Source organism: Lathyrus oleraceus, chromosome 3, assembly GCF_024323335.1.
Source record: "Lathyrus oleraceus cultivar Zhongwan6 chromosome 3, CAAS_Psat_ZW6_1.0, whole genome shotgun sequence".
In the NCBI taxonomy this organism is placed as follows: domain Eukaryota; kingdom Viridiplantae; phylum Streptophyta; class Magnoliopsida; order Fabales; family Fabaceae; genus Lathyrus; species Lathyrus oleraceus.
This window is the reverse complement of record NC_066581.1, coordinates 250,941,963-250,963,339: the sequence shown is the minus strand read 5'-3', so window position 1 is coordinate 250,963,339 and position 21,377 is coordinate 250,941,963. Positions and strand designations below refer to the sequence as shown.

The 21,377-nt window shown below is 36.1% G+C and overlaps 1 protein-coding gene across 1 annotated transcript; it reads right to left on the bottom strand.

Moving 5' to 3' along the window:
- Positions 1-20,078: 20,078 nt before the first annotated feature.
- Positions 20,079-20,780, bottom strand: LOC127130696 (uncharacterized). Its single transcript, XM_051059663.1, has one exon. It carries the CDS (start codon positions 20,778-20,780, stop codon positions 20,079-20,081), a length of 702 nt encoding a protein of 233 aa, XP_050915620.1.
- Positions 20,781-21,377: the final 597 nt, after the last annotated feature.

Here is a 21,377-nt window from a genome sequence, read left to right as displayed (position 1 = left end):
ATAAAAACACACTTGATCCAACGTCAAGTGTTTTCCAAAATCAAATTCACTTCATATCAAAGCAAGTGCTTGATCCAACGTAAAGTATCTCATTCCATATCATTATCAATCTATCTCATTCTATCTCTACCTTTGTCCCTTTCACACACTTTTTCACAATAAATGGCAAACACTTGTATCAACGTCAAGTGCCTTTTCAAAACCTTTTCTAAATAAACTGGAATGCAAAAATGGGGTGTACGTACTTGTACACAACATTCAAGTACTTGGGTTGTCGACCGTACCTAGCTTGTGGCCTGATGCTTGACTTCTTTCATAAAACATCTAATAATAATAATAAAAAGTTCAATCTGGTGCTCTGAGAGAAAAAAAGAATGGTTAGGATGCCACTATCCTCTAAACTCTTGAGTATTCTAATTTTTTATTGTACTTAGCCAAGGGTTTGATACTTGTCTCCCTATAAGTACAAATGATTAAACTTACCAAATATTTTCACAAATCAAACTTCTTTTGGATGAAAAAGAGTGGTTAAGATGCCACTGTCCTCTCAACTCCCAAGTATTCATATTGTTGGTCGTACTTAGCCAAGGGTTAGTTTCTTGTCTCCGTACTAAAATTAACTTAAACCAATCAAATCAATTTTCTGCCTTAGGGCATCTTTCAAACCTTTTCAGAAAAGGTGTGTTACTTTCGTTCTACCGTGAACGAATCTTAAGCCTTCATGCGTGAGCAAGTAATGTTTAACTACTAGAATGCGATCCAAATGCATCCATACTACCGCAAATAAACAAACACTTAACACTCCCATTCTTGAGCATACAAGCAAGTTGATTGTAGAAGGCGAACGTCAACACTGTTCATAAAAACACTCAAATAAATACTATGTTTTGTGAGCGGAACTACAGAGCTCTGACTTCCTTATTGCACGAAAAAGGATACGTATGCACAAGGGTTCGGATCCTTGGAGAGCACATTAAGTTAAAACTTATTTTCTCTTCCCATCTTATTCTTATCCATCTCATTTCCCGATAGAAAGTAACATTCAGATAAACAACATCCATATGCATTTATACAAGCTAGTGGTTCCCATCGAGCATGATGAATGTGAGAGGTGCTAATACCTTTCCTTTGCATAACTGACTTCCGAATCCACTCTTGGTTATGAAGAACATTCTCTTTGGGGTTTTATTGCTATTTTCTCTTTCCTTTGGAATAAATAAAATCTGGTGGCGACTCTGTATTTTTTGCGGTGGGACATTGGCTACATATTTTGTACAAAGAAAGAAAGTTTAAAAAATGATGGAGAAGTGTTGAACCGATACAAAATTTGATCTTCATAATGAGATAAATAAAAGATTAAGTAGGTATTTATAGTCACCGGTTCAGTTCATCAGTTTGTCAGTTCCTAAAAACTAAAACCGAGAATCGAACCAAACCACCTCGATTTGAATTGGTTTGGTTTTTGAACCAAACCAAAAAACAATAGAGTTTTTTTGGTTTGGATTATTGGTTTAATTGGTTTTTTCTTATCCGCTTACACCAATACCTGTAAATTTTTTATCTTGGTGTGTTCAAGGAAATATAAAATGTGAACCTTGCTCAAGGTCCCCAATCGCCTTCATCCCGACATAGATTGAAGTTTACCTCTGTTGGTCAAATATCCGCCAGGTTTCCTGAACCTCGACAATTTTCCACTTCTTCAGCCAAGAGCTTTTCTTCATAGTTAATGTAAGGTTGATCTCTAACTAGAAGATTACTTAAGCTCTTGGCCCTTTATAACCCTAGTTTTTTTCAAAACATACAATCTGCCATTTGTCCTTTCTCAAATATCCAACACTTCAACCCAATATTTTGTCTCTTACCTATACATCTACCTTGGTGAACTGGTTTATGTACTACCGCAAGTTTCCTTTTTATGTTAGATTCTGTTATGGTTGAAAATAGTTGTGACTTGTGGTTTTCGTGCAGTGAATTTGGAGGTAAAATACTCGAAAAGTTCCTTCCAGTAGTTCATGTACCCGTCTATCAGGGTCTTAAACCATGTCATAGCAGCCCCGTTAAGGGTTAAGACAAAAAAATCATTTTACTACACCTTGCACTTTGTGATAATCGAGCATAGTGTCCATGTGTTCAATGTGTTCGTCTGGATCCCCTGTCTCATTGTAGTTGTCCAGCTTTTAGAGGGTTTCGGGATATTTTGAGATTTGTATATCAAGGATTTGCATGAAAAATGGGTTCATTTTCGACCAAATTTTTTTATTTCATCATTAGATAAGTCTTCCACAGTGGAATAACGCGGGGGTGATTGTTGAGATGTTATGCTTCTATAGAAGTACAACTATTTCCTCTACCCTCGGAACCATGAAGAGAAAATCTAAGTCCACAATGTTGGAGGAAATATGGTGATCTAGGAGAAGTAAGAAATGGATAGGATGTATCAATGGGGATTAGTTATGGTGGAGTTTTGTGGTTGTTACACCACACCGCCTTACTCATGGAGTGGTCTCTATGAGGAGCATAATGTAAATTTTCCTCAATCTTAAGGAATATTTCAAATAAGAAGTGTGAGTTATGTTATTGCACCGATTTGTATATGTTACTAACTAGTTCGCTCGCTCCTTGCATGCCTAGGCCGACTTGGAGTTGGGGGAGGTTCTAAAACATATCTTGTCTAAGGATCTATGGTTGCAATGAAGATTGTTTTGGAGGTTGGACTTTAAATCAGTTGTTAAGGAGGTTGAAAGATAGGAAAAACTTTTAAAGTATTATGGTCAGTGTTAGGAGAAACTATAATCAGAGGAGTCAGAATAAATGGAGAAGCTACTAAGACAGGATCAACTTCTTGTGTTAGAGGATATGAAACATCTTTGACAAAATCAGGAGTGTTGATCGTTGCAGTAGCAACGACATTTCATTGAGAAGCTGGTCAAATGGATTTTGACACTACCATAGTTTGAACATATTCAACAGAGAGTTATAGTAGAACGAGGATCGATGGAGCAGTAGTGAAAAGAGAGTGGTATTTGTGCGAACTCGAGGGAATCAAATGTTGATTCCTACAATGGTGCCATTGTTCCAAGGTGGAACGAGAAATATGTAATGTCGAGGAAATGAACTTTTTCTATGTGGTGGAAAGAATGTTTAGAGCAATGGAGATGGGATGACCTCCAAGGTTATCAATCTAACATCCAAATCAGTAAAATAGTGGAAAAATACTTTAAGAGTGAAAGTGAGATAGTACCTGAAATGTTGCATCATTGGACTTATAAATGATAGACGGTTAATACCGCTTTCGTCTAACCTAACGTGTGATGTGGGGAGTCGTTTGATCATATATAACAACAGACGATGCACTAGTAACTAAGATCAAGTGTTCAAATTTTGACGAGATCTAATTTGTTTCTCTTTTTCATGCGTTCCAAATTGGACCTTACAATTGAATTGTCTTCTTTTGACCTTTGTCAACTCAAACAGTTATTATTAGAGCACTTAACCTGCCACCCCCCGATTTGTATCTAAAACCTCCATATTTATAGCAGTTTTACTGTTATACCTTTCATAAAATATCGGGATTTTCAAAATATGTCAGGGTGTACTAGAAATTTTTATCGGAAATTTTCGAAAATTACGTTTTTTTACCATTACAAAGGTAAACGTACTAGCAATTTAGAAATCCCGGTATATACATACCAGAACTTATGAAATTTCTGGTGAAGACATGTGCTCTCTTACCGGAAATTGTGAAATTTCCAGTATTTACCACAAAATTCCAGAAATTATGAAATTTCTAGTATACATTCACTGAAAATTGTTCATGTTTTTCCTACATTAATTTTTCTAGAATAACTGTTTCGATAAAAAAAATACTTGATAAAATATATACATATTACAAAAATTGTGCTACATACAATAATATAAAACAAATTAGGATGACTTCCTAATTTCATCTTCCTAGTGCCTAATGGGTCCCGCATATGCTGATTCCCATGCTTTTCCATCTTCAGTATAATTTTGTCTCCAACGGTCAGTCGCAGGAGGCAATGGGCAATCAAGTTTATACTTTACCTAAACCCAGTGATTATTTTTGACAAAATCAACAATGATTTTATGTCTGCTCGTATACATAGGTGAAGCTAAGGTAAGAAGGAAATATGTGATGTTAAGTCTCTTTGACAAAGAGACAAATATGACATAGTATCTACAAGCAATAGGGTAACCCATATCAGGAATCATCACCTATTTATCAATACCCTGCACATACAAGTGTTCTACTCGTAACACATTCCTAACAATAGAGACTGTGTCATATAACAAATTGGAAAATAATTGTGGGTGTTGATGGACTTGAGTATCAAATTGCGTGTGAATCAAAGGTCGTGACTTTTCACCCCATCCAAGTAAAGCGACAATATCCCAAAAACAACAATTTCCATCATCACCCGCATTAACAATGTCATCAATTTATGGATGCAAGAAATCATGGAACTGAGACGAGTAAACATCTCTCGAAGATGTGGTGGACGATTGACTTCTAGCCGACATACTTGACGATTGACTTTCAGTTGGTTGTGTGCATGATCTCTTTGTAATTTGATTCCCCTTCGAGTCCTCACCATACTCACATTGTGAAGGGTCATGATGCACATCACTCTCTTAACCCTTTATGTTCTTCTTAACTCCTCTCTTTGACTTGTACTTCCCCGGTGGTGGACATATAGAATTTATGGATGGATGTGTTAGTTCCAAAACCTTTTTATTCAACGTTATCTGACCTACAATATCCAAAGTCTTGAAATATGTCTTCAAATCTTCACACTCTACTTCTAAATCCAATTATGTACCACTTTGTTCATGTCTGACATCATGCTCTTCAATGTGTAATTTCTTCAAAAAAACATGAATTGTTTCTAAAGGAAAAAAATTCCCTTGTATTTGGAAACCAGTAAGTTGACATGCACACGATAACCCATGTGTTGTTCTAATGAAGCAACCAGGTGCATCTTAGCATGCACCAACCAATTTTACCCTTTCTAGTTCCTTTCAAATATGATGTATACATTGGTCGAAACAAAAATGTGCAAGTTGTCACATAATGGAGTGATATACTGATGCTCAATGTTGACAACACTTTTTTGAAACGACACTCTGATTGAACCTAGCTGCAACTTCAACATGGTGTTCACAACATCCCAACTTCGACGTAAATCTCCCTAACTTGTAGTCGACATGTTTTTTAGTCTCCAATGAGCAGACTCCACCCCAAAACCATAAATAGAAATATATGTTAAATTATGTTTAGTAATGTAATAACATCAAAATGACGTTTGTGTACCTGTTCGTTATTGTGTTCCCTAAATGAGTGGCTATGTTAGTCCAAGCAGCAACATACCTTTCTTTATAAGGTGTCAACCATGTTTCATTCACATACTTAACAAATAAAGGAATATCAACAGAAATCGTCTCAAAGTGCTTCAAGTGTTCGACAAACTCAGTTTCTCTATTAGCATACATGATGTTGTTTCATAGATCCATGGCATGTTTTTGTCTTTCTGATTTAACGTATTCTTTAAATTTCATATTAACTTTTTTTGAAATATGGAACGAACACAACATATAAGTTGAATTTGGGAACACAACTTCCGTGGTATTCATCAAAGCAAGTTCTCGCTCCGTCACCACAACCTTCGGGAGAAAATTCATGAAAGATAATAACCTTATGAGCTTTTCCACTGCCCATTTGAAGTTCTCATCCCATTCATGTTCTAAATAGGCAAAGCCAACCGAAAATATCAACTTTTTTAACGTAACACCAACAATCTCAATCAGTGGTATTTGGTACCTATAATCAGAAATCTGATAAATCAAAATATATCCAAAAGATATCAAAAATTAACATTTGACCATTACCTATTTGTCTTGTATGTACAATAAAAAATCAACACCAAATGAAACATATTCAACAACTTCACTGAATTAGGATGTGTCTAAAAGATATCAACAACAACATTTGAGTCTTCGCTATTTCTAGTCCAACACGTGTATTTCTCTCTATGAATAAAACTTAACAACATTTGCATTTTCGTCAATGGACATCTTTTGTTCGCATTGTATGTAGCTTTAGCTTTATACACCTAGGTAACACTGGTAAGATTTTCTTGATCTTTGTCTTTCAAAGCAGCAACTATGTACCTTGGAGCCATATTGTACTTTGTCATGTCATTCACAAACTGTCTTTCATGATCTTTTAGACGATCCAGTATGTCATGGCCTTCTAAATCCTTATATATTTTATGATTGTGCAACTCACACCTAACCATCACCTTCCAACCGATATCATTTGACACAGATCTCATCCTAAAATGACATTTAACTTTCATACGATAAATGCCTTCTGATGAATTATTGCTTTCATATGCATCTTTCTTTTGTAGTTTTCTCCTCTCTCACAACCCCTAATCAATTTATCTTTCCTCCCTTACTTCCCATTTGCAGTATCAAAATGAACAGTGACAACAATTATACCATGTTGTTTACCAATAGTTTGCACCCATGTTAATACTTCAGATTAGGATTCAAATATCTGTCATTTACAACATATAAAAAGTAAACTATCAATATCATAGAGACGGAAAAATATTTAAATAAAACTTGCTATGTAGAAAGCATACAGTTTTAGTGATGAAGAATTGTGTAAAATCTGTACAGGAGTCTGTAGAAGACCTTGCCGGTTCTGAACCACACAAGTAAAATATTATTCTGCACTATCGAAAATCATGTGTATAGGTAAAATTTTCGATATATCGAAAAATTTAAAATTTTCGAAAATTTTAGTAGCAATTTGGAAATTTTGAAAATTGCCAGAATATTTTTTGGTTTTTCCAGAAAAGTACCAGAGTTTTTAAAATTGCTGATATGTTTTCACTGAAAATTTTTAAAAAAAAACCGATAAAAATACTTAATTTTCAAAAAATGTACCAAAAATTTCATTTTTTACGAATTAGTAAAAGTGATTTTTAAAAATATATATAAATTTTAATTGATAAATAATAATATAGATAATTTCGTCAATATAAAAATATAGAGTATCTCAAGATATAAAAGAGGATGACAAGTTTAAATATTCCTATTATTATTAATAATTATTTTAGTTTTCAAATTAGAAAAAAGTTAGTTTTGAAAATTAAGCCGAGTGCCTATTTTATTCCATGATTAGAACATAGGAGAATCGAAAAGATCGATACAAGACAAAAGTTGAAAAAGGGGAGAATTCTGAGTGGGGATTGAGGAAAAGATATCATAAATATCTTGTACTAGTACAAAATATAAAAGATATCATAAATGTCTTTAGCTGTCCTACTAGTGGTTGTTCGTAGGATAAAAAGGTTCTAGGATATATATCTTTTGTTCTACTACTACAAGTGGTTGTTCGGAAGATAAAAAGGAAAGGTTTAGCAATGATTTGAAATACAATGACTAGCATCTCTAATAGTCAGACCTAAGGATTCCTTAGTATTTAAAAATAATTTTAACTATTTTTATTTTTAAAAAAACTCTTTATTCTCTAGTTTTTTTAAAAATAGATATCTGATACTTTGAAATTTATTAGCTAAAATCTTATTATAATTAAAGAAGGCAAACAAACGTGCCGTTTCATTTAAACTAACTATAAACGGATCTGGCTAAAAAAAAAAATTAATTCCTACTTGACATAATTTGTCAGTGTTATTAAGTGTAATTAATGTATTCAACCTTTTCATACAAATATTTGAATTTACCGTTGATTCATCACTATCATGCGTTTATATTATTTTATAGATTTTTAAAATAAAAATTAAATCTTTTTTAATATCCGACGTCTATAATTAACTGATGGTGTAAAATTATTTTACACTATCAATATATTTCAATTAAATTTTTTATATATTTAATATTTTATTAATATTAAAAGATTATTGACTGTGTAAACTTTTACACTCGCATTTAATTAAATTACATAAAAATGCTATTTTTTTTATAGATTAGTTCTTGAAATATCTTTACAAATATTTATATAGCCTAATTTTTGCCCTGCATATCTAAATGTAATACACGGTTTGTTCTTGACTATTAATCTCATCCTAAAAATATTTAAAAAAATTATATATATATATATATATATATATATATATATAAATCGCCTTACAATATAAATTTTTCACGTCCAACACTGAATGCTCCCGCAACTTAAAATGTTTGGATCCATTATGTTAGAAATTTCGGAAAGATTAAAGGGATCCAGGCTTGAATCGTGAACGCAACACTTTCCTTATAGTATTTCAAGCACTTTCGATTGTCTTAGAGTTCTGATGCAGGAATACCCAGGATAATTCAGCCTTATCGAGTTTGCGTAAGACCGGCGAAAACCCGAATGCAGCGAAGAGCGTCTGAAATTATTTAGAGGATTTTCGGATTTTGTGTGTTGTATTCTGAATCCGGATTTATGCTTTTATAGGCCATGTTGATATTGTTTCACAAGGTAGCGACCCTTGGTGAAGCAATGTCCTTTTCCAATAATCATAATGGTTGGCCTGCAGCATGTTTCACCAACAGTTGCATGGTTTCGCCTTTGCAACATCTCATGAAGAGTTACAATCTCCGAATTCAAAATTCAAAATTCAAAATTTAAAATTCATGAAGAGTTATCTCATGCATTTATTAGCATTAACTCACTTCCACCATTTATCATTTTGGAACACACTTGTATTTAATAAATTACAACAATCCCCCACTTGTTCTAATAATGACAAATCCAATTCCAGAATATAGAAAGCAAAAAGTGTTAATACAGTTAGGTATCTTTCGATTTTCACTTAACCTTAGTAAAGACAACGCAAAGCCTAATCGGAACGTTAGATAGCTATGCTTTGAACCATTATCCCATGTGATCAGACCGGCGTTGCTATACCCACACTTTTAGAGGTTCTTCGCCTACATATCTCGCCTAGCATTATTTATGGCCATGTGCTTTTCCTGTTTTCATGAATTTTTCATGAGAGAAACTCCAACTCTCACCTTAAGACGGCACCATCTTGAAGTTCATATAGGTGAAGTTCAATTCGTATCTATTTCTTGAGATACGTATCCTCCTTGATATAGAACTTCATTAAGAGTTTCTTTGAAAACTCAACCCTCAATTTGTAATCGTCAACATTATCGCGGAATGTTGCATAACCTTCCGAATTAACGACTTGTTGTTACCCATTGAATCTTAGGTTAAGATGTGTTAACTTTAGATTGGGTTGCTATCATTGTCGGAACCCTTATTCAAGGAGTTTTAATCCCATACCTTTCGAGGTAGTCTTTACTAAATCTCTATCCAGTGGTTTAGTAAATGGATCAGCCAAATTATATCTTGTTTGTATATATGTTAGTGAAATGATCCCATCCTTTATCATTTTTCTCACGAGAGAGTGTCTAAGACCTATGTGTCTAGACTTTCCATTGTACACTTCACTGAACGCTTTAGCCAGGATGGCTTGACTATCACAATGTATCAATACTTTTGAAACATTGTCTTTAGCTAACGGAACCTCCAATAAGAGGTCCCTTAACCATTCTGCTTCTTGTCCAGCATACGCAAGAGCCACAAACTCTGATTCCAGGGGTGAGAGAGTAATGCATGTTTGTTTCTTGCTTTTTCAAGAAATCGCACCTCTAGCTAATGTGAATATCCACCCAGTTGTAAATTTATAATCTCCAACACTTGATATCCAACTTGCGTCGGTATATCCTGTTGGTGTAAGCCCTAGAGGCCAATACTTTTGGTACTTGTATCAAATTATTTATTAATAATAAAAGGCTTTTTCTTTATTATGTTTGTTTAATAAAGTCCCTGGAATAAATAGTCCATTTAATGTATCAAGTGTGACTTAATCATGAGAGCACATTAAACATAAGGACATTATTCTTAAAGTATCCGTAGTCGAGCTTTATTATGAAGTGGGATAACATTAAAGCATGGAGACTATTATGTTTATAGACTGATGATCACATCTCATGGATCATGGATAAGGAGTTATCAAGTCTCAAGCATAGGTATGAATATTAAGAGTAATATTTATACTGGACTAATCCGCTATGAGAATACTATATAGAATGTTATGCAAAGTGTCATAAGTTATTCTCATGGTGATAATGGTGTATACCACTCTTCGACCTGAAACCACTATGGACCCTAGATGTAGAGTCGAGTGCTTTATTGCTGATCCAACATTGTCCGTAACTGGATAACCATAAAGACAGTTGATGGGTACTCCACAAAGCATGCTAAGGGACATGAGTGACCTATATGGAATTTGCCCATCCTGCATAACAGGATAAATGTCTATGGGCCCAATATTGAACTGGACAAGGATGACACGGTCTATGCCTTGTGTTCAATATAGACATAAGGGCAAAAGGGTAATTATACACATAATTATTATCACAAAAGGATTTGTCAGATCACATGACATTTTCGTGTCTTGGGTAGCAGTGATGTGTTGCTAGATACCGCTCACTGTTTATTATGTTAAATGCATGATCTAATATAATTGTCAACGTCGCGAAAACCTATAGGGTCACACACAAAGGACGGATTGATGAGAGATAGAGTAACTAAGGAACACCGTAAGGTACGGTGCACTTAAATGGAATACGAAATATGGTAAGGTACCACACACTTAAGTGATTTTGGGCATATTATAAGATATGGGCAAAAATACACTTAAGTGGGCTTTTTAGCTTGAAGCCCACACAAGTGGTTCTATAAATAGAACCCTTGGGTAGAAGCATTATCACTCTTGCATTTCGTTTCTCTCTCTCTCACTCAAAGCCTTCATTCATAGCAGCTAGCACTGAGATTGAAGGAATCCGTTCGTGTGGACTGAGTAGAGGCGTTGTCATCGTTCAACGTTCGTGATCGCCACAAGAGGTAACGATTCTATCACTGATCATGCCCATTCGTAAGGATCATTAAAGGAGATTTTTTTAAAATTCCGTTGCATTTTGGATCGCCATTCTCCTTCAGTGGTATCAGAGCCACTTACGAAACCATGAATCTGATAACTGTTTATTTTCTCTATTAATACGATTAAAGACAGAATGAATCAAAGATTAAATTGAGATCGATCAAGTTATATATATGATATAAGTAATCCTGATGCAAAATACATTATATATGATATAATGTTCTTGTTTCGTTCATTCAAACACTCAATGGTTGTTTTCCTTTGAGCGATCAATGGTCGTTTGCTTCTTCATCCGACATTAGTATGGTGAAGCAATGACGTGTTGATCAATCATACTGAATCAACAATCGAGATGTGTTTGACGGTCTGAAATTGGTGCATTAGGGTTAGTGACGGCACAAGGGTTGTGTTGTCAGAGAGTTATGCAATTGGGGTTGTGACTGCACAAGAGTTGTGCTTTCTAAACACTTTTTTGAACAGTGTTAACCGGTTAACGCATATGGTTAACCGGTTAACGCGAAACGGAATACAGCTTTCTAACAGTTTTTTAACAATGTTAACCAGTTAACGTATTTGGTTAACCGGTTAACGCAAAACAGAATACAAATTATGAACAGATTTTCAAACAGTGTTAACCGGTTAACGTATATGGTTAACCGGTTAACGCAAGGCAAAATTCACCCGTTCGGCTAACTCTGCGTAATGTGATCGGTCGTCGAGATTTAATTTGGTTTTAATTGATTAAAAGAATTAAAATTGATAATAATAATAATAATGTGTTTATTATTATTGTCTTGTGGTGATCGGTTATGGCCTTAGTTTTCCTTTATTTTGTTTTGGGTTTTAAAATACGACCTGCGTGTCGTGCCTCTCTTTTAATCTCTCAATGTAACTTCTTTTCTCATCTCACTCCCTCGTATGTAAAATGAGTTTCTTTATGTAATGTAATGTTATGAAGAAAGCAAAGAAGTCAGTGCCGAAGGAGGACAACCTTGAAGATCTTGCTTGGAGAAGCTTAGATCGTTATTAGGTTAGCTTAGGTTCTCTCATTGGATTGGGAGAACAATTGCGCTAGGGGCCATAACTGTTTCATTATATATGTATGTTGATGCATGTGTATGTATGTTGATGCATGTGAGAGACGATTTATATGATAAATAAGCCAGTGAGATCAGAATAATTGCAAATTCCCTCAAATTAAATATTAAGTTTATGCTTTCCAGGTTTTAACACTCATCAAGACTAGTATCGGATAATGTAGGTTTCGCCTACGCGAGGTGCATGTTCTATATTAGTAAGGTGCGATGGGATAATTGTAATATCCAATTGTTAAAACAATGGGTCAAACTTGACTAAACAAATTATAATAAGATTATATATGTTTAGAAGCAAGAGTTGGAAATTATCCATGTGATGGATTGGAATAAGAAGTTATTCACCCAACTAAAATATTCGAGAGTTGTATTAGATACAATTGGAAGGAGTTCCTACCTAAATAACCTAGTTTTGTGTAATTCGCCTATGCGGACTTAGAACGAAGTGAAATATGGATCTCGACCCACTAGAAAATCTTCCAACGGGATTTTCCGAATCAAATGATGAGGGTCATTTGTTTTGAGTAAAATAGTGAGAGCATATTTAATTAAAGGCCTAATTAAATATGTCAATGATACTTATATTTTCATTAATCTCAACAAACAACAAATATTTTGCGATCAATCCTTGACAAAGATAAATTGTCTAGGACAAATTTTCTGGATTGGCACCGCAACTTGAGGATTGTCCTCAAACATAATAGAAAGTTGTATGTCTTGGAGACACCTGTTCCTGAAGAGGAACCTCCTAGTTCTGCACCTAAGGCAGAAAGAGATGCTTATAAGAAGCATGTCGATGATGCAAATGAAACTGCTTGTCTCATGCTAGCTACCATGAACTCAGAATTGCAAAAGCAACATGAGAACATGGCAGCGTTCGATATGATTGAACACCTGAAGATGCTCTATCAAGAGCAAGCCAAGGCATGAAAGGCTTGAAGTTTCAAAAGCCCTTTTTTAAGGCAAGTTAGCTGAGGGAGCCCTTGTAGGTCCCTATGTGCTCAAGATGATTGGGTATGTGGAAAACCTTGAAAGGTTGGGTTTTCCCCTCGAAAATGAACTTGCAACTGATTTGATCTGGCAATCATTGCCAGATGGATTCAGTCAATTTGTCCTAAATTTCAATATGAATGATATGGACAAATCTCTTCCTGAACTGCTAGCCATGTTAAGAACTGCTGAGCAGAATCTGGAGACAAAAGGGAAATCCATTTTGATGATCAGAAATGGAAAGAGACAAAACAAAAGGCCCACCAAGCAGGGTGATAAAGGGAAGGGCAAGGAAGTTGCCAAACCCAGACCCACTGTTGCTTTGAAGCCTAGTGGAGGCATAGCAAAGGCAGAAACCTGCTTCTATTGCGGTAAGACCGGACACTGGAAGAGAAACTGCCCAAAGTACTTGGAAGATGACAAAATCTCCATTCACAGGAAAAGGTGAAAGAGCTGATGATCTTTTGGCCCTCATACATACTGATGTATGTGGACCACTGAACATACTAGCCAGAGGAGGTTTTCAGTACTTCATCATATTCACTGATGATTTCAGTAGATATGGTTATGTGTATTTAATGAAACACAAATCAGAGTCCTTTGAAAAGTTCAAGGAATTCAAGAATGAAGTACAAAACCAACTAGATAAGAATATTAAAACTCTTCGATCAGATCGAGGTGGTGAATATTTAAGCCTAGAGTTTGATGACCATCTGAAAGAGTGTGGGATCCTATCCCAACTTACTCCTCTTGGAACACCCCAATGGAATGATGTATCTGAGAGAAGGAATCGAACCCTGTTAGACATGCATGATGAGTCACGCCGATCTTCCAAACTCCTTTTGGGGACATGCACTATTGACAGCAGCTTACATACTTAACCGTGTTCCATCCAAAAAGGTTGAAAAGACACCATATGAGATATGGAGTGGTAAGAAACCACATATGTCTTACATGAAGATTTGGGGTTGCGAAGTTTATGTGAAACGACAAATTTCAACTAAGCTTGAGCCCAAATATGACAGATGCTTATTTGTGGGGTATCCTAAAGAAACAAGAGGGTATTACTTCTACAATCCTTCTGAGGGCAAAGTGTTTGTCGCTCGAACTGGAGTTTTCCTAGAAAAGGATTTTATTTCCAAAGGAATCAGTGGGAGGAAAGTAGAGCTCGAAGAAATTCAAGAATCACAAAGCATCGATACACCTATGGAGGAATTAGAGCAGGAAACACAAGTAGTTGTGGAAGAGCAACCTGCTCAAGTAGAACAAGACCAGCGTAGGTCAAGCAGGATACGTCACCTACCTGAAAGATATGGATATCTCATAACAGATCAAGGTGATGTATTACTCATGGATAAAGATGAGCCTGTGACCTACCAAGAGGACATAATTGGTCCCGAGTCTGAGAAGTGGCCAGAAGCCATGAAATCTGAAATGGATTCCATGTACACAAACCAAGTCTGGACCTTGGTAGAGCCTCCTGTAGGAGTTAACCCTATAGGATGCAAGTGGGTCTTTAAAAAGAAGACTGACATGGATGGTAAGGTACATACCTATAAGGCAAGACTGGTTGCAAAAGGATATAAACAAATTCATGGGGTTGACTATGATGAAACCTTTTCACCAGTTGCAATGCTTAAATCTGTTCGGATTTTACTTGCTATCGCTGCATATCATGATTATGAAATATGGCAGATGGATGTCAAAACTGCTTTCCTTAATGGGAATCTTCTTGAGGATGTGTACATGACACAACCTGAAGGATTTGACATACCATAAGAAGCCCAAAAGATATGTAAGTTACAAAGGTCAATCTATGGATTGAAGCAAGCTTCCAGAAGTTGGAATCTTCGTTTTGATGAAACAGTAAAACAATATGGATTCATCAAGAACGAAGATGAGCCTTGTGTCTACAAGAAGGTTAGTGGGAGCATGATTGTTTTCCTGGTACTATATGTAGATGACATATTACTCATTGGAAACGATGTCCCTACCCTGCAACAAGTAAAGTCTTGGTTGGGGAAATGCTTTTCTATGAAGGACCTAGGTGAAGCAGCCTATATATTAGGAATCAGAATCTATAGAGATAGATCACAAAAACTGCTTGGCCTAAGTCAGAGTACGTACATAGACAAAGTGCTGAGACGCTTTAACATGCATGATTCCAAGAAAGGATTCATACCTATGCAACATGGCATGTGTCTATAAAAAACACAATCCCCTTCAACTAAGGAAGAAAGGGATCGCATGAATAAGATTCCATATGCATCTGCAATAGGATCTATCATGTATGGCATGTTATGTACTCGACCAGATGTCTCGTATGCTTTAAGTGCAACGAGTAGGTACCAATCTGATCCTGGTGATGCCCATAGGGTAGCTGCCAAGAATATCCTTAAGTACTTGAGAAGGACTAAGGACTCATTTTTGATATATGGAGGTCAGGAAGAGTTGGCTGTAATTGGATACACCGATGCTAGCTTCCAGACAGATAAGGATGACTTTAGATCGCAATCTGGTTACGTGTTTTGCTTAAACGGTGGCGCTGTGAACTGGAAAAGCTCAAAGCAAGATACAGTTGCTGATTCTACAACCGAGGCCGAGTATATTGCTGCATCAAGTGCAGCAAAGGAAGTTGTTTGGATCAAAAAGTTCATTAGTGAACTTGACATAGTTCCTAGCATTGTGGATCCCATTGGTCTCTATTGTGATAACAATGGTGCTATCGCACAAGCTAAGGAGCCTAGATCTCACCAACGATCCAAACACATACTTAGGCGTTATCACATCATTCGAGAGATAATAGATAGAGGAGATGTGAAAATATGTAGAGTACCTACACTTGACAATATTGCTAACCCACTGACAGAGCCTCTTGCGCAACAGAAGCATGATGGCCATACTAGTTCTATGGGCATTAGGGGTATGCCTGATTGGCTCTAGTGCTAGTGGGAGATTGTTGGTGTAAGCCCTAGAGGCCAATACTTTTGGTACTTGTATCAAATTATTTATTAATAATAAAAGGCTTTTTCTTTATTATGTTTGTTTAATAAAGTCCCTGGAATAGATAGTCCGTTTAATGTATCAAGTGTGACTTAATCATGATAGCACATTAAACATAAGGACACTATTCTTAAAGTATCCGTAGTCGAGCTTTATTGTGAAGTGGGATAACATTAAAGCATGGAGACTATTATGTTTATAGACTGATGATCACATCTCATAGATCATAGATAAGGAGTTATCAAGTCTCAAACATAGGTATGAATATTAGGAGTAATATTTATACCGGATTGACCCGCTATGAGAATACTATATAGAAAGTTATGCAAAGTGTCATAAGTTATTCTCATGGTGATAATAGTGTATACCACTCTTCGACCTGAAACCACTATGGATCCTAGATGTAGAGTCGAGTGCTTTATTGCTGATTCAACATTGTCCGTAACTGGATAACCATAAAGACAGTTGATGGGTACTCAACGAAGCATGTTGAGGGACATGAGTGTCCTAGATGGAATTTGCCAATCCTTCGTAACATGATAAATGTCTATGGGCCCAATATTGAACTGGACAAGGATGACACGGTTTATACCTTGTGTTCAATATAGACATAAGGGCAAAGGGGTAATTGTACACATAATTATTATCACAGGAGGTTTTGTCAGATCACATGACATTTTTGTGACTTGGGTAGCAGTGATGTGTTGCTAGATACCGCTCACTGTTTATTATGTTAAATGCGTGATTTAATATAATTGGCAACGCCGCGAAAACCTATAGGGTCACACACAAAGGACGGATTGATGAGAGATAGAGTAACTAAGGAACACCGTAAGGTACGGTGCACTTAAATGGAATACGAAATATGGTAAGGTACCACACACTTAAGTGATTTTGGGCATATTATAAGATATGGGCCAAAATGCACTTAAGTGGGCTTTTTAGCTTGAAGCCCATACAAGTGGTTCTATAAATAGAACCCTTGGGTAGAAGCATTGTCACTCTTGTATTTCGTTTCTCTCCCTCTCTCACACTCAAAGCCTTCATTCATAGCAGCTAGAACTAAGATTTAAGGAATCCGTTCGTGTGGACTGAGTAGAGGCGTTGTCATCGTTCAACGTTCATGATCGCCACAAGAGGTAACGATTCTATCACTGATCATGCCCATTCGTAAGGATCATTAAAGGAGAATTTTTTTTTTAAATTCCGCTGCGTTTTTGATCGCCATTCTCCTTCATATCCTTCTAGTACGGCAGGAAACTTACCATAATGAAGGCCAAGATTTTTGGTCTTTAATAAATATCTGAAAATCCTAGTTATGGGCTTCCAATGTTCATCATTTGGATTGCTAGTAAATCTACTCATCTTACTAACTGCAAAAGCTATGTCAGGTTTGGTGCATTGCATTAAGTACATTAGACATCCAATTGCACTTGCATATTCCAATTGTGCCACGGTTCTCCCATTGTTCTTTTGAAGTTTGACACTAGGATCGAATGGAGTGTCTACTTCCTTAAAGTTTAGGTGTTTGAACTTTTCCAACATTTTCTCAATATAATGTGTTTGATTAAGTTCATAACCCCACTATTTCGTTTTACTTTGATCCCTAGTATAGTGTCAACTAGTCCAAGATCTTTCATCTTGAATGTGGAAGTCAACAATTTCTTTGTTTCTAATATTCCATTCATTTCATTGCTGATAATCAACATGTCATCAACATATAGACATAGAAATATCACAACACTTCTACGCACCTTTGTGTACAAGCATTTGTCACAAGAGTTTGGAACAAACCCATTTGAAATTATGGCGGTGTCAAATTTTTGATGCCATTGTTTTGGTGCCTGTTTTAAACCGTATAAAGACTTAACAAGTTTGCATACCTTTTGTTCATTTCCAGGAAGCATGAAGCCTTCTGGTTGCTCCATGTAGATCTCCTCATCGAGATCTCCGTTTAGGAATGCTGTTTTAACATCCATTTGATGAACAATAAGGTTATTCAAGGAAGCTAGTGCAAACAGGATTCTAATTGTCGTAGTTTTAGCTACCGGTGCATATGTGTCAAAATAATCGACACCTTCCTTTTGTCTAAATCCTTTTGCTACTAGTCTAGCCTTGTAGGTGTTTAATGTACCGTTACTATGATACTTTTTTCTAAACACCCACTTTCATCCAATGGGTCTTGATCCCTTCGGAAGATCAACTAGTTCCCAAGTATGATTTGACATAATTGAATCCATTTCATCTTGGATAGCATCTTTCCAAAAAGAAGCGTCCCTAGAAGCAACTGCTTCCTTATATGTTTTAGGATCATCTTCTACTTGAAGAATAATAGGAATTTTATGAACATCATTCTTGCTATTTCCTTCAACTAAATAAAGAGAAATAATTTGGGAATTGATTTCATCTGGTCCTAGATCCTTAGGTTTTCGTGCCCTTTTGCTTCTCCTTGGTTCTGATTGTGTTTCAACAATTCATGTCGAATCTTTGTCACGAGATTCTTCAATTGTGGGATTTTCAGGTCCCTTATCCTTTGTGATGAGATTTTCAAAGAATTCCACATCTCTGGATTCAACAATTACATTAGATTCTAGATTTAGAAGTCTGTATGATTTACTATTTGGTGCATATCCTATGAAGGCACATCTGATTCCTCGAGGACCCAATTTTGTCCTTTTGGGATCCATGTTCTTGTAATAAGCTACACACCCCCACACTCTGAAATAACCAATACTTGGTGGTCTTCCTTTCCATTTCTCATATGGAGAAATACCAGTTGTTTTTAAAGGAATCCTGTTCATTATGTGACATGCGGACAATAGTGCTTCACCCCATAAATTAAATGGTAATTCTGAATGCATTAACATAGCATTTATCACCTCTTGATATGTTCTATTTTTTCTTTCGGCCATGCCATTTTGTTGTGGTGTGCGGGGCGCAGAACATTCGTGTATGATGCCATATTCTTCACAATATGCATCAAATTCTGCTGAGAAATATTCTCCGCCTTTATCGCTCCTAAGTACTTTTAGAGTTGTACTTAATTGATTTTCTACTTCTTCTTTATATGTCTTAAAGGCATTAAAAGCATCATCTTTATGCTTTAAGAGATATAGATGTGTGAACCTAGAGCAATCATCGATAAACGTTATAAAATAACGGTTTCCCCCACGGGTCAACATTCCATTAAATTCACACAAATCAGAGTGCACAAGATCTAGCACGTTTGTTTTTCTTTCAACACTTTTGAAAGGTTTCTTTATCATTTTTGATTTAACACATATTTCACATTTCCCGAAATTATGAATGTTGCATGATATCAAACCGGATTTAATTAGTCTATTCATAGTACTAATACCAATATGTGTTAATCTAGAGTGCCATAAGGAAATAGATTCAAGCATATAAGCAGAATTAGAAATTTCATTAATAATATTGTCGGTAGTACAAAGTTTGATCATTCCTTCAGCGGAATATCCTTTTCCTACAAATATACCATTACGGGTCATTATTAATTTGCCCGATTCATATACAGATTTAATACCCGGTTTTCCCAATAAGTCCCCACTAACAAGGTTTCTATTCATATCAGGAACATGAAGCACATTAACAAGAGTGACTTTCTTTCCGGAAGTGAAGTTGAGTTCGACGGATCATGTTCCAACGACTTTTGATCGCACTTCATTTCCCATTTGCATTTCTTGTCCATCATTGACTTCGGTATAGGTTTTGAATGCTGTTTTATCATAAGATACATGCACAGTTGCACATGTGTCATACCACCATCCTTGTACTTTGCCTTTGATTGCCATAATTTCGCTTACCGTAGCGATTATGTCGTCATCGGCATGAACAACATTGACCTCATTTTTGGACTTATTGTGCCTGCAATCTCGAGCATAATGTCCGGGTTTGCCACATACATAACAACCATTTTTAGTACCTTTTGGTCCGCCAGAATTTTTGAACTTGTTGTGTTCTTTCCTGGGGCCGAGATGGTTTTTCATGCCATCATTTTTTTCTTTCCTTTAGCGGTAACAACATTTGCTTTAGCAAATCCAGCAGACTCAGTTTTTTCTCGATCCTTCGTTTCCTCCTCGATACGAAGGTGTTTCTGAAGTTTCTCCAAAGAAAAGTCCTCAGAACTATGCAGCAATTTCTTTCTGTATCCTTTCCACGAAGGTGGCAATTTTGCTATTATTGCACCGACTTGGAATGCTTCAGGAATGTCAATTTTCACGACTTTTATTTTATTCACGAGAACCTGTAACTCGTGTACTTGTGCAAGAATCGGCTTGGAATCCAACATCTTAAAATCAAAGTATTTAGATATTAAAAACTTTTTCGTACCTTCTTCTTTGGCCTTGAATTTGAATTCGAGTGCGTCCCAGATTTCCTTTGCGGATGCAGTATTGGTGTAGAGATCATAGAGACGATCAGATAATGTGTTCAAGATGTGTCCACGACAAAGCAGTTCATCTTCTTTTCGTTTCCTTCTCTCCTTTTTTACTTCATCAGTGTCATTCTCAGTTGGTTCTGGAATTGCCTCCAGATCAGGATCCAAGACATATTGAATTTTCAGGGCGGTCAGGAGAAATGTCATTTTGTCTTGCCAGCGGGTATAGTTTGTTCCATCGAAACGATCTAACTTAACAAGATCCTGATTCATCAGTTTGATGCTTGAAACAGAAGCGTCGGTGGCCATGATTTGAGATACTATAAGACTGTTAGAAATTTCGGAAAGATTAAAGGGATCCAGGCTTGAATCGTGAACGCAACACTTTCCTTATAGTATTTCAAGCACTCTCGATTGTCTTAGAGTTCTGATGCAGGAATACCCAGGATAATTCAGCCTTATCGAGTTTGCGCAAGACTGGCGAAAACCCGCATGCAGCGAAGAGCGTCTGGAATTATTTAGAGGATTTTCAGATTTTGTGTGTTGTATTCTGAATCCGGATTTATGCTTTTATAGGCCATGTTGATATTGTTTCACAAGGTAGCGGTCCTTGGTGAAGCAATGTCCTTTTCCAATAATCATAATGGTTGGCCTGCAACATGTTTCACCAACAGTTGCATGGTTTCGCCTTTGCAACATCTCATGAAGAGTTACAATCTCCGAATTCAAAATTCAAAATTCAAAATTCATGAAGAGTTATCTCATACATTTATTAGCATTAACTCACTTCCACCATTTGTCATTTTGGAACACACTTGTATTTAATAAATTACAACACATTATTGTCGGTAAAAGATTGCAGAAAATGGATGTGAGTTTAAAATTTTGAATAGTTAAAAAAATGAG

What these genes read in the sequence shown, in the direction of transcription:
- LOC127130696 (XM_051059663.1), bottom strand. Translation starts at nt 20,780, where the DNA reads ATGGCCACCGACGCTTCTGTTTCAAGCATCAAACTGATGAATCAGGAT.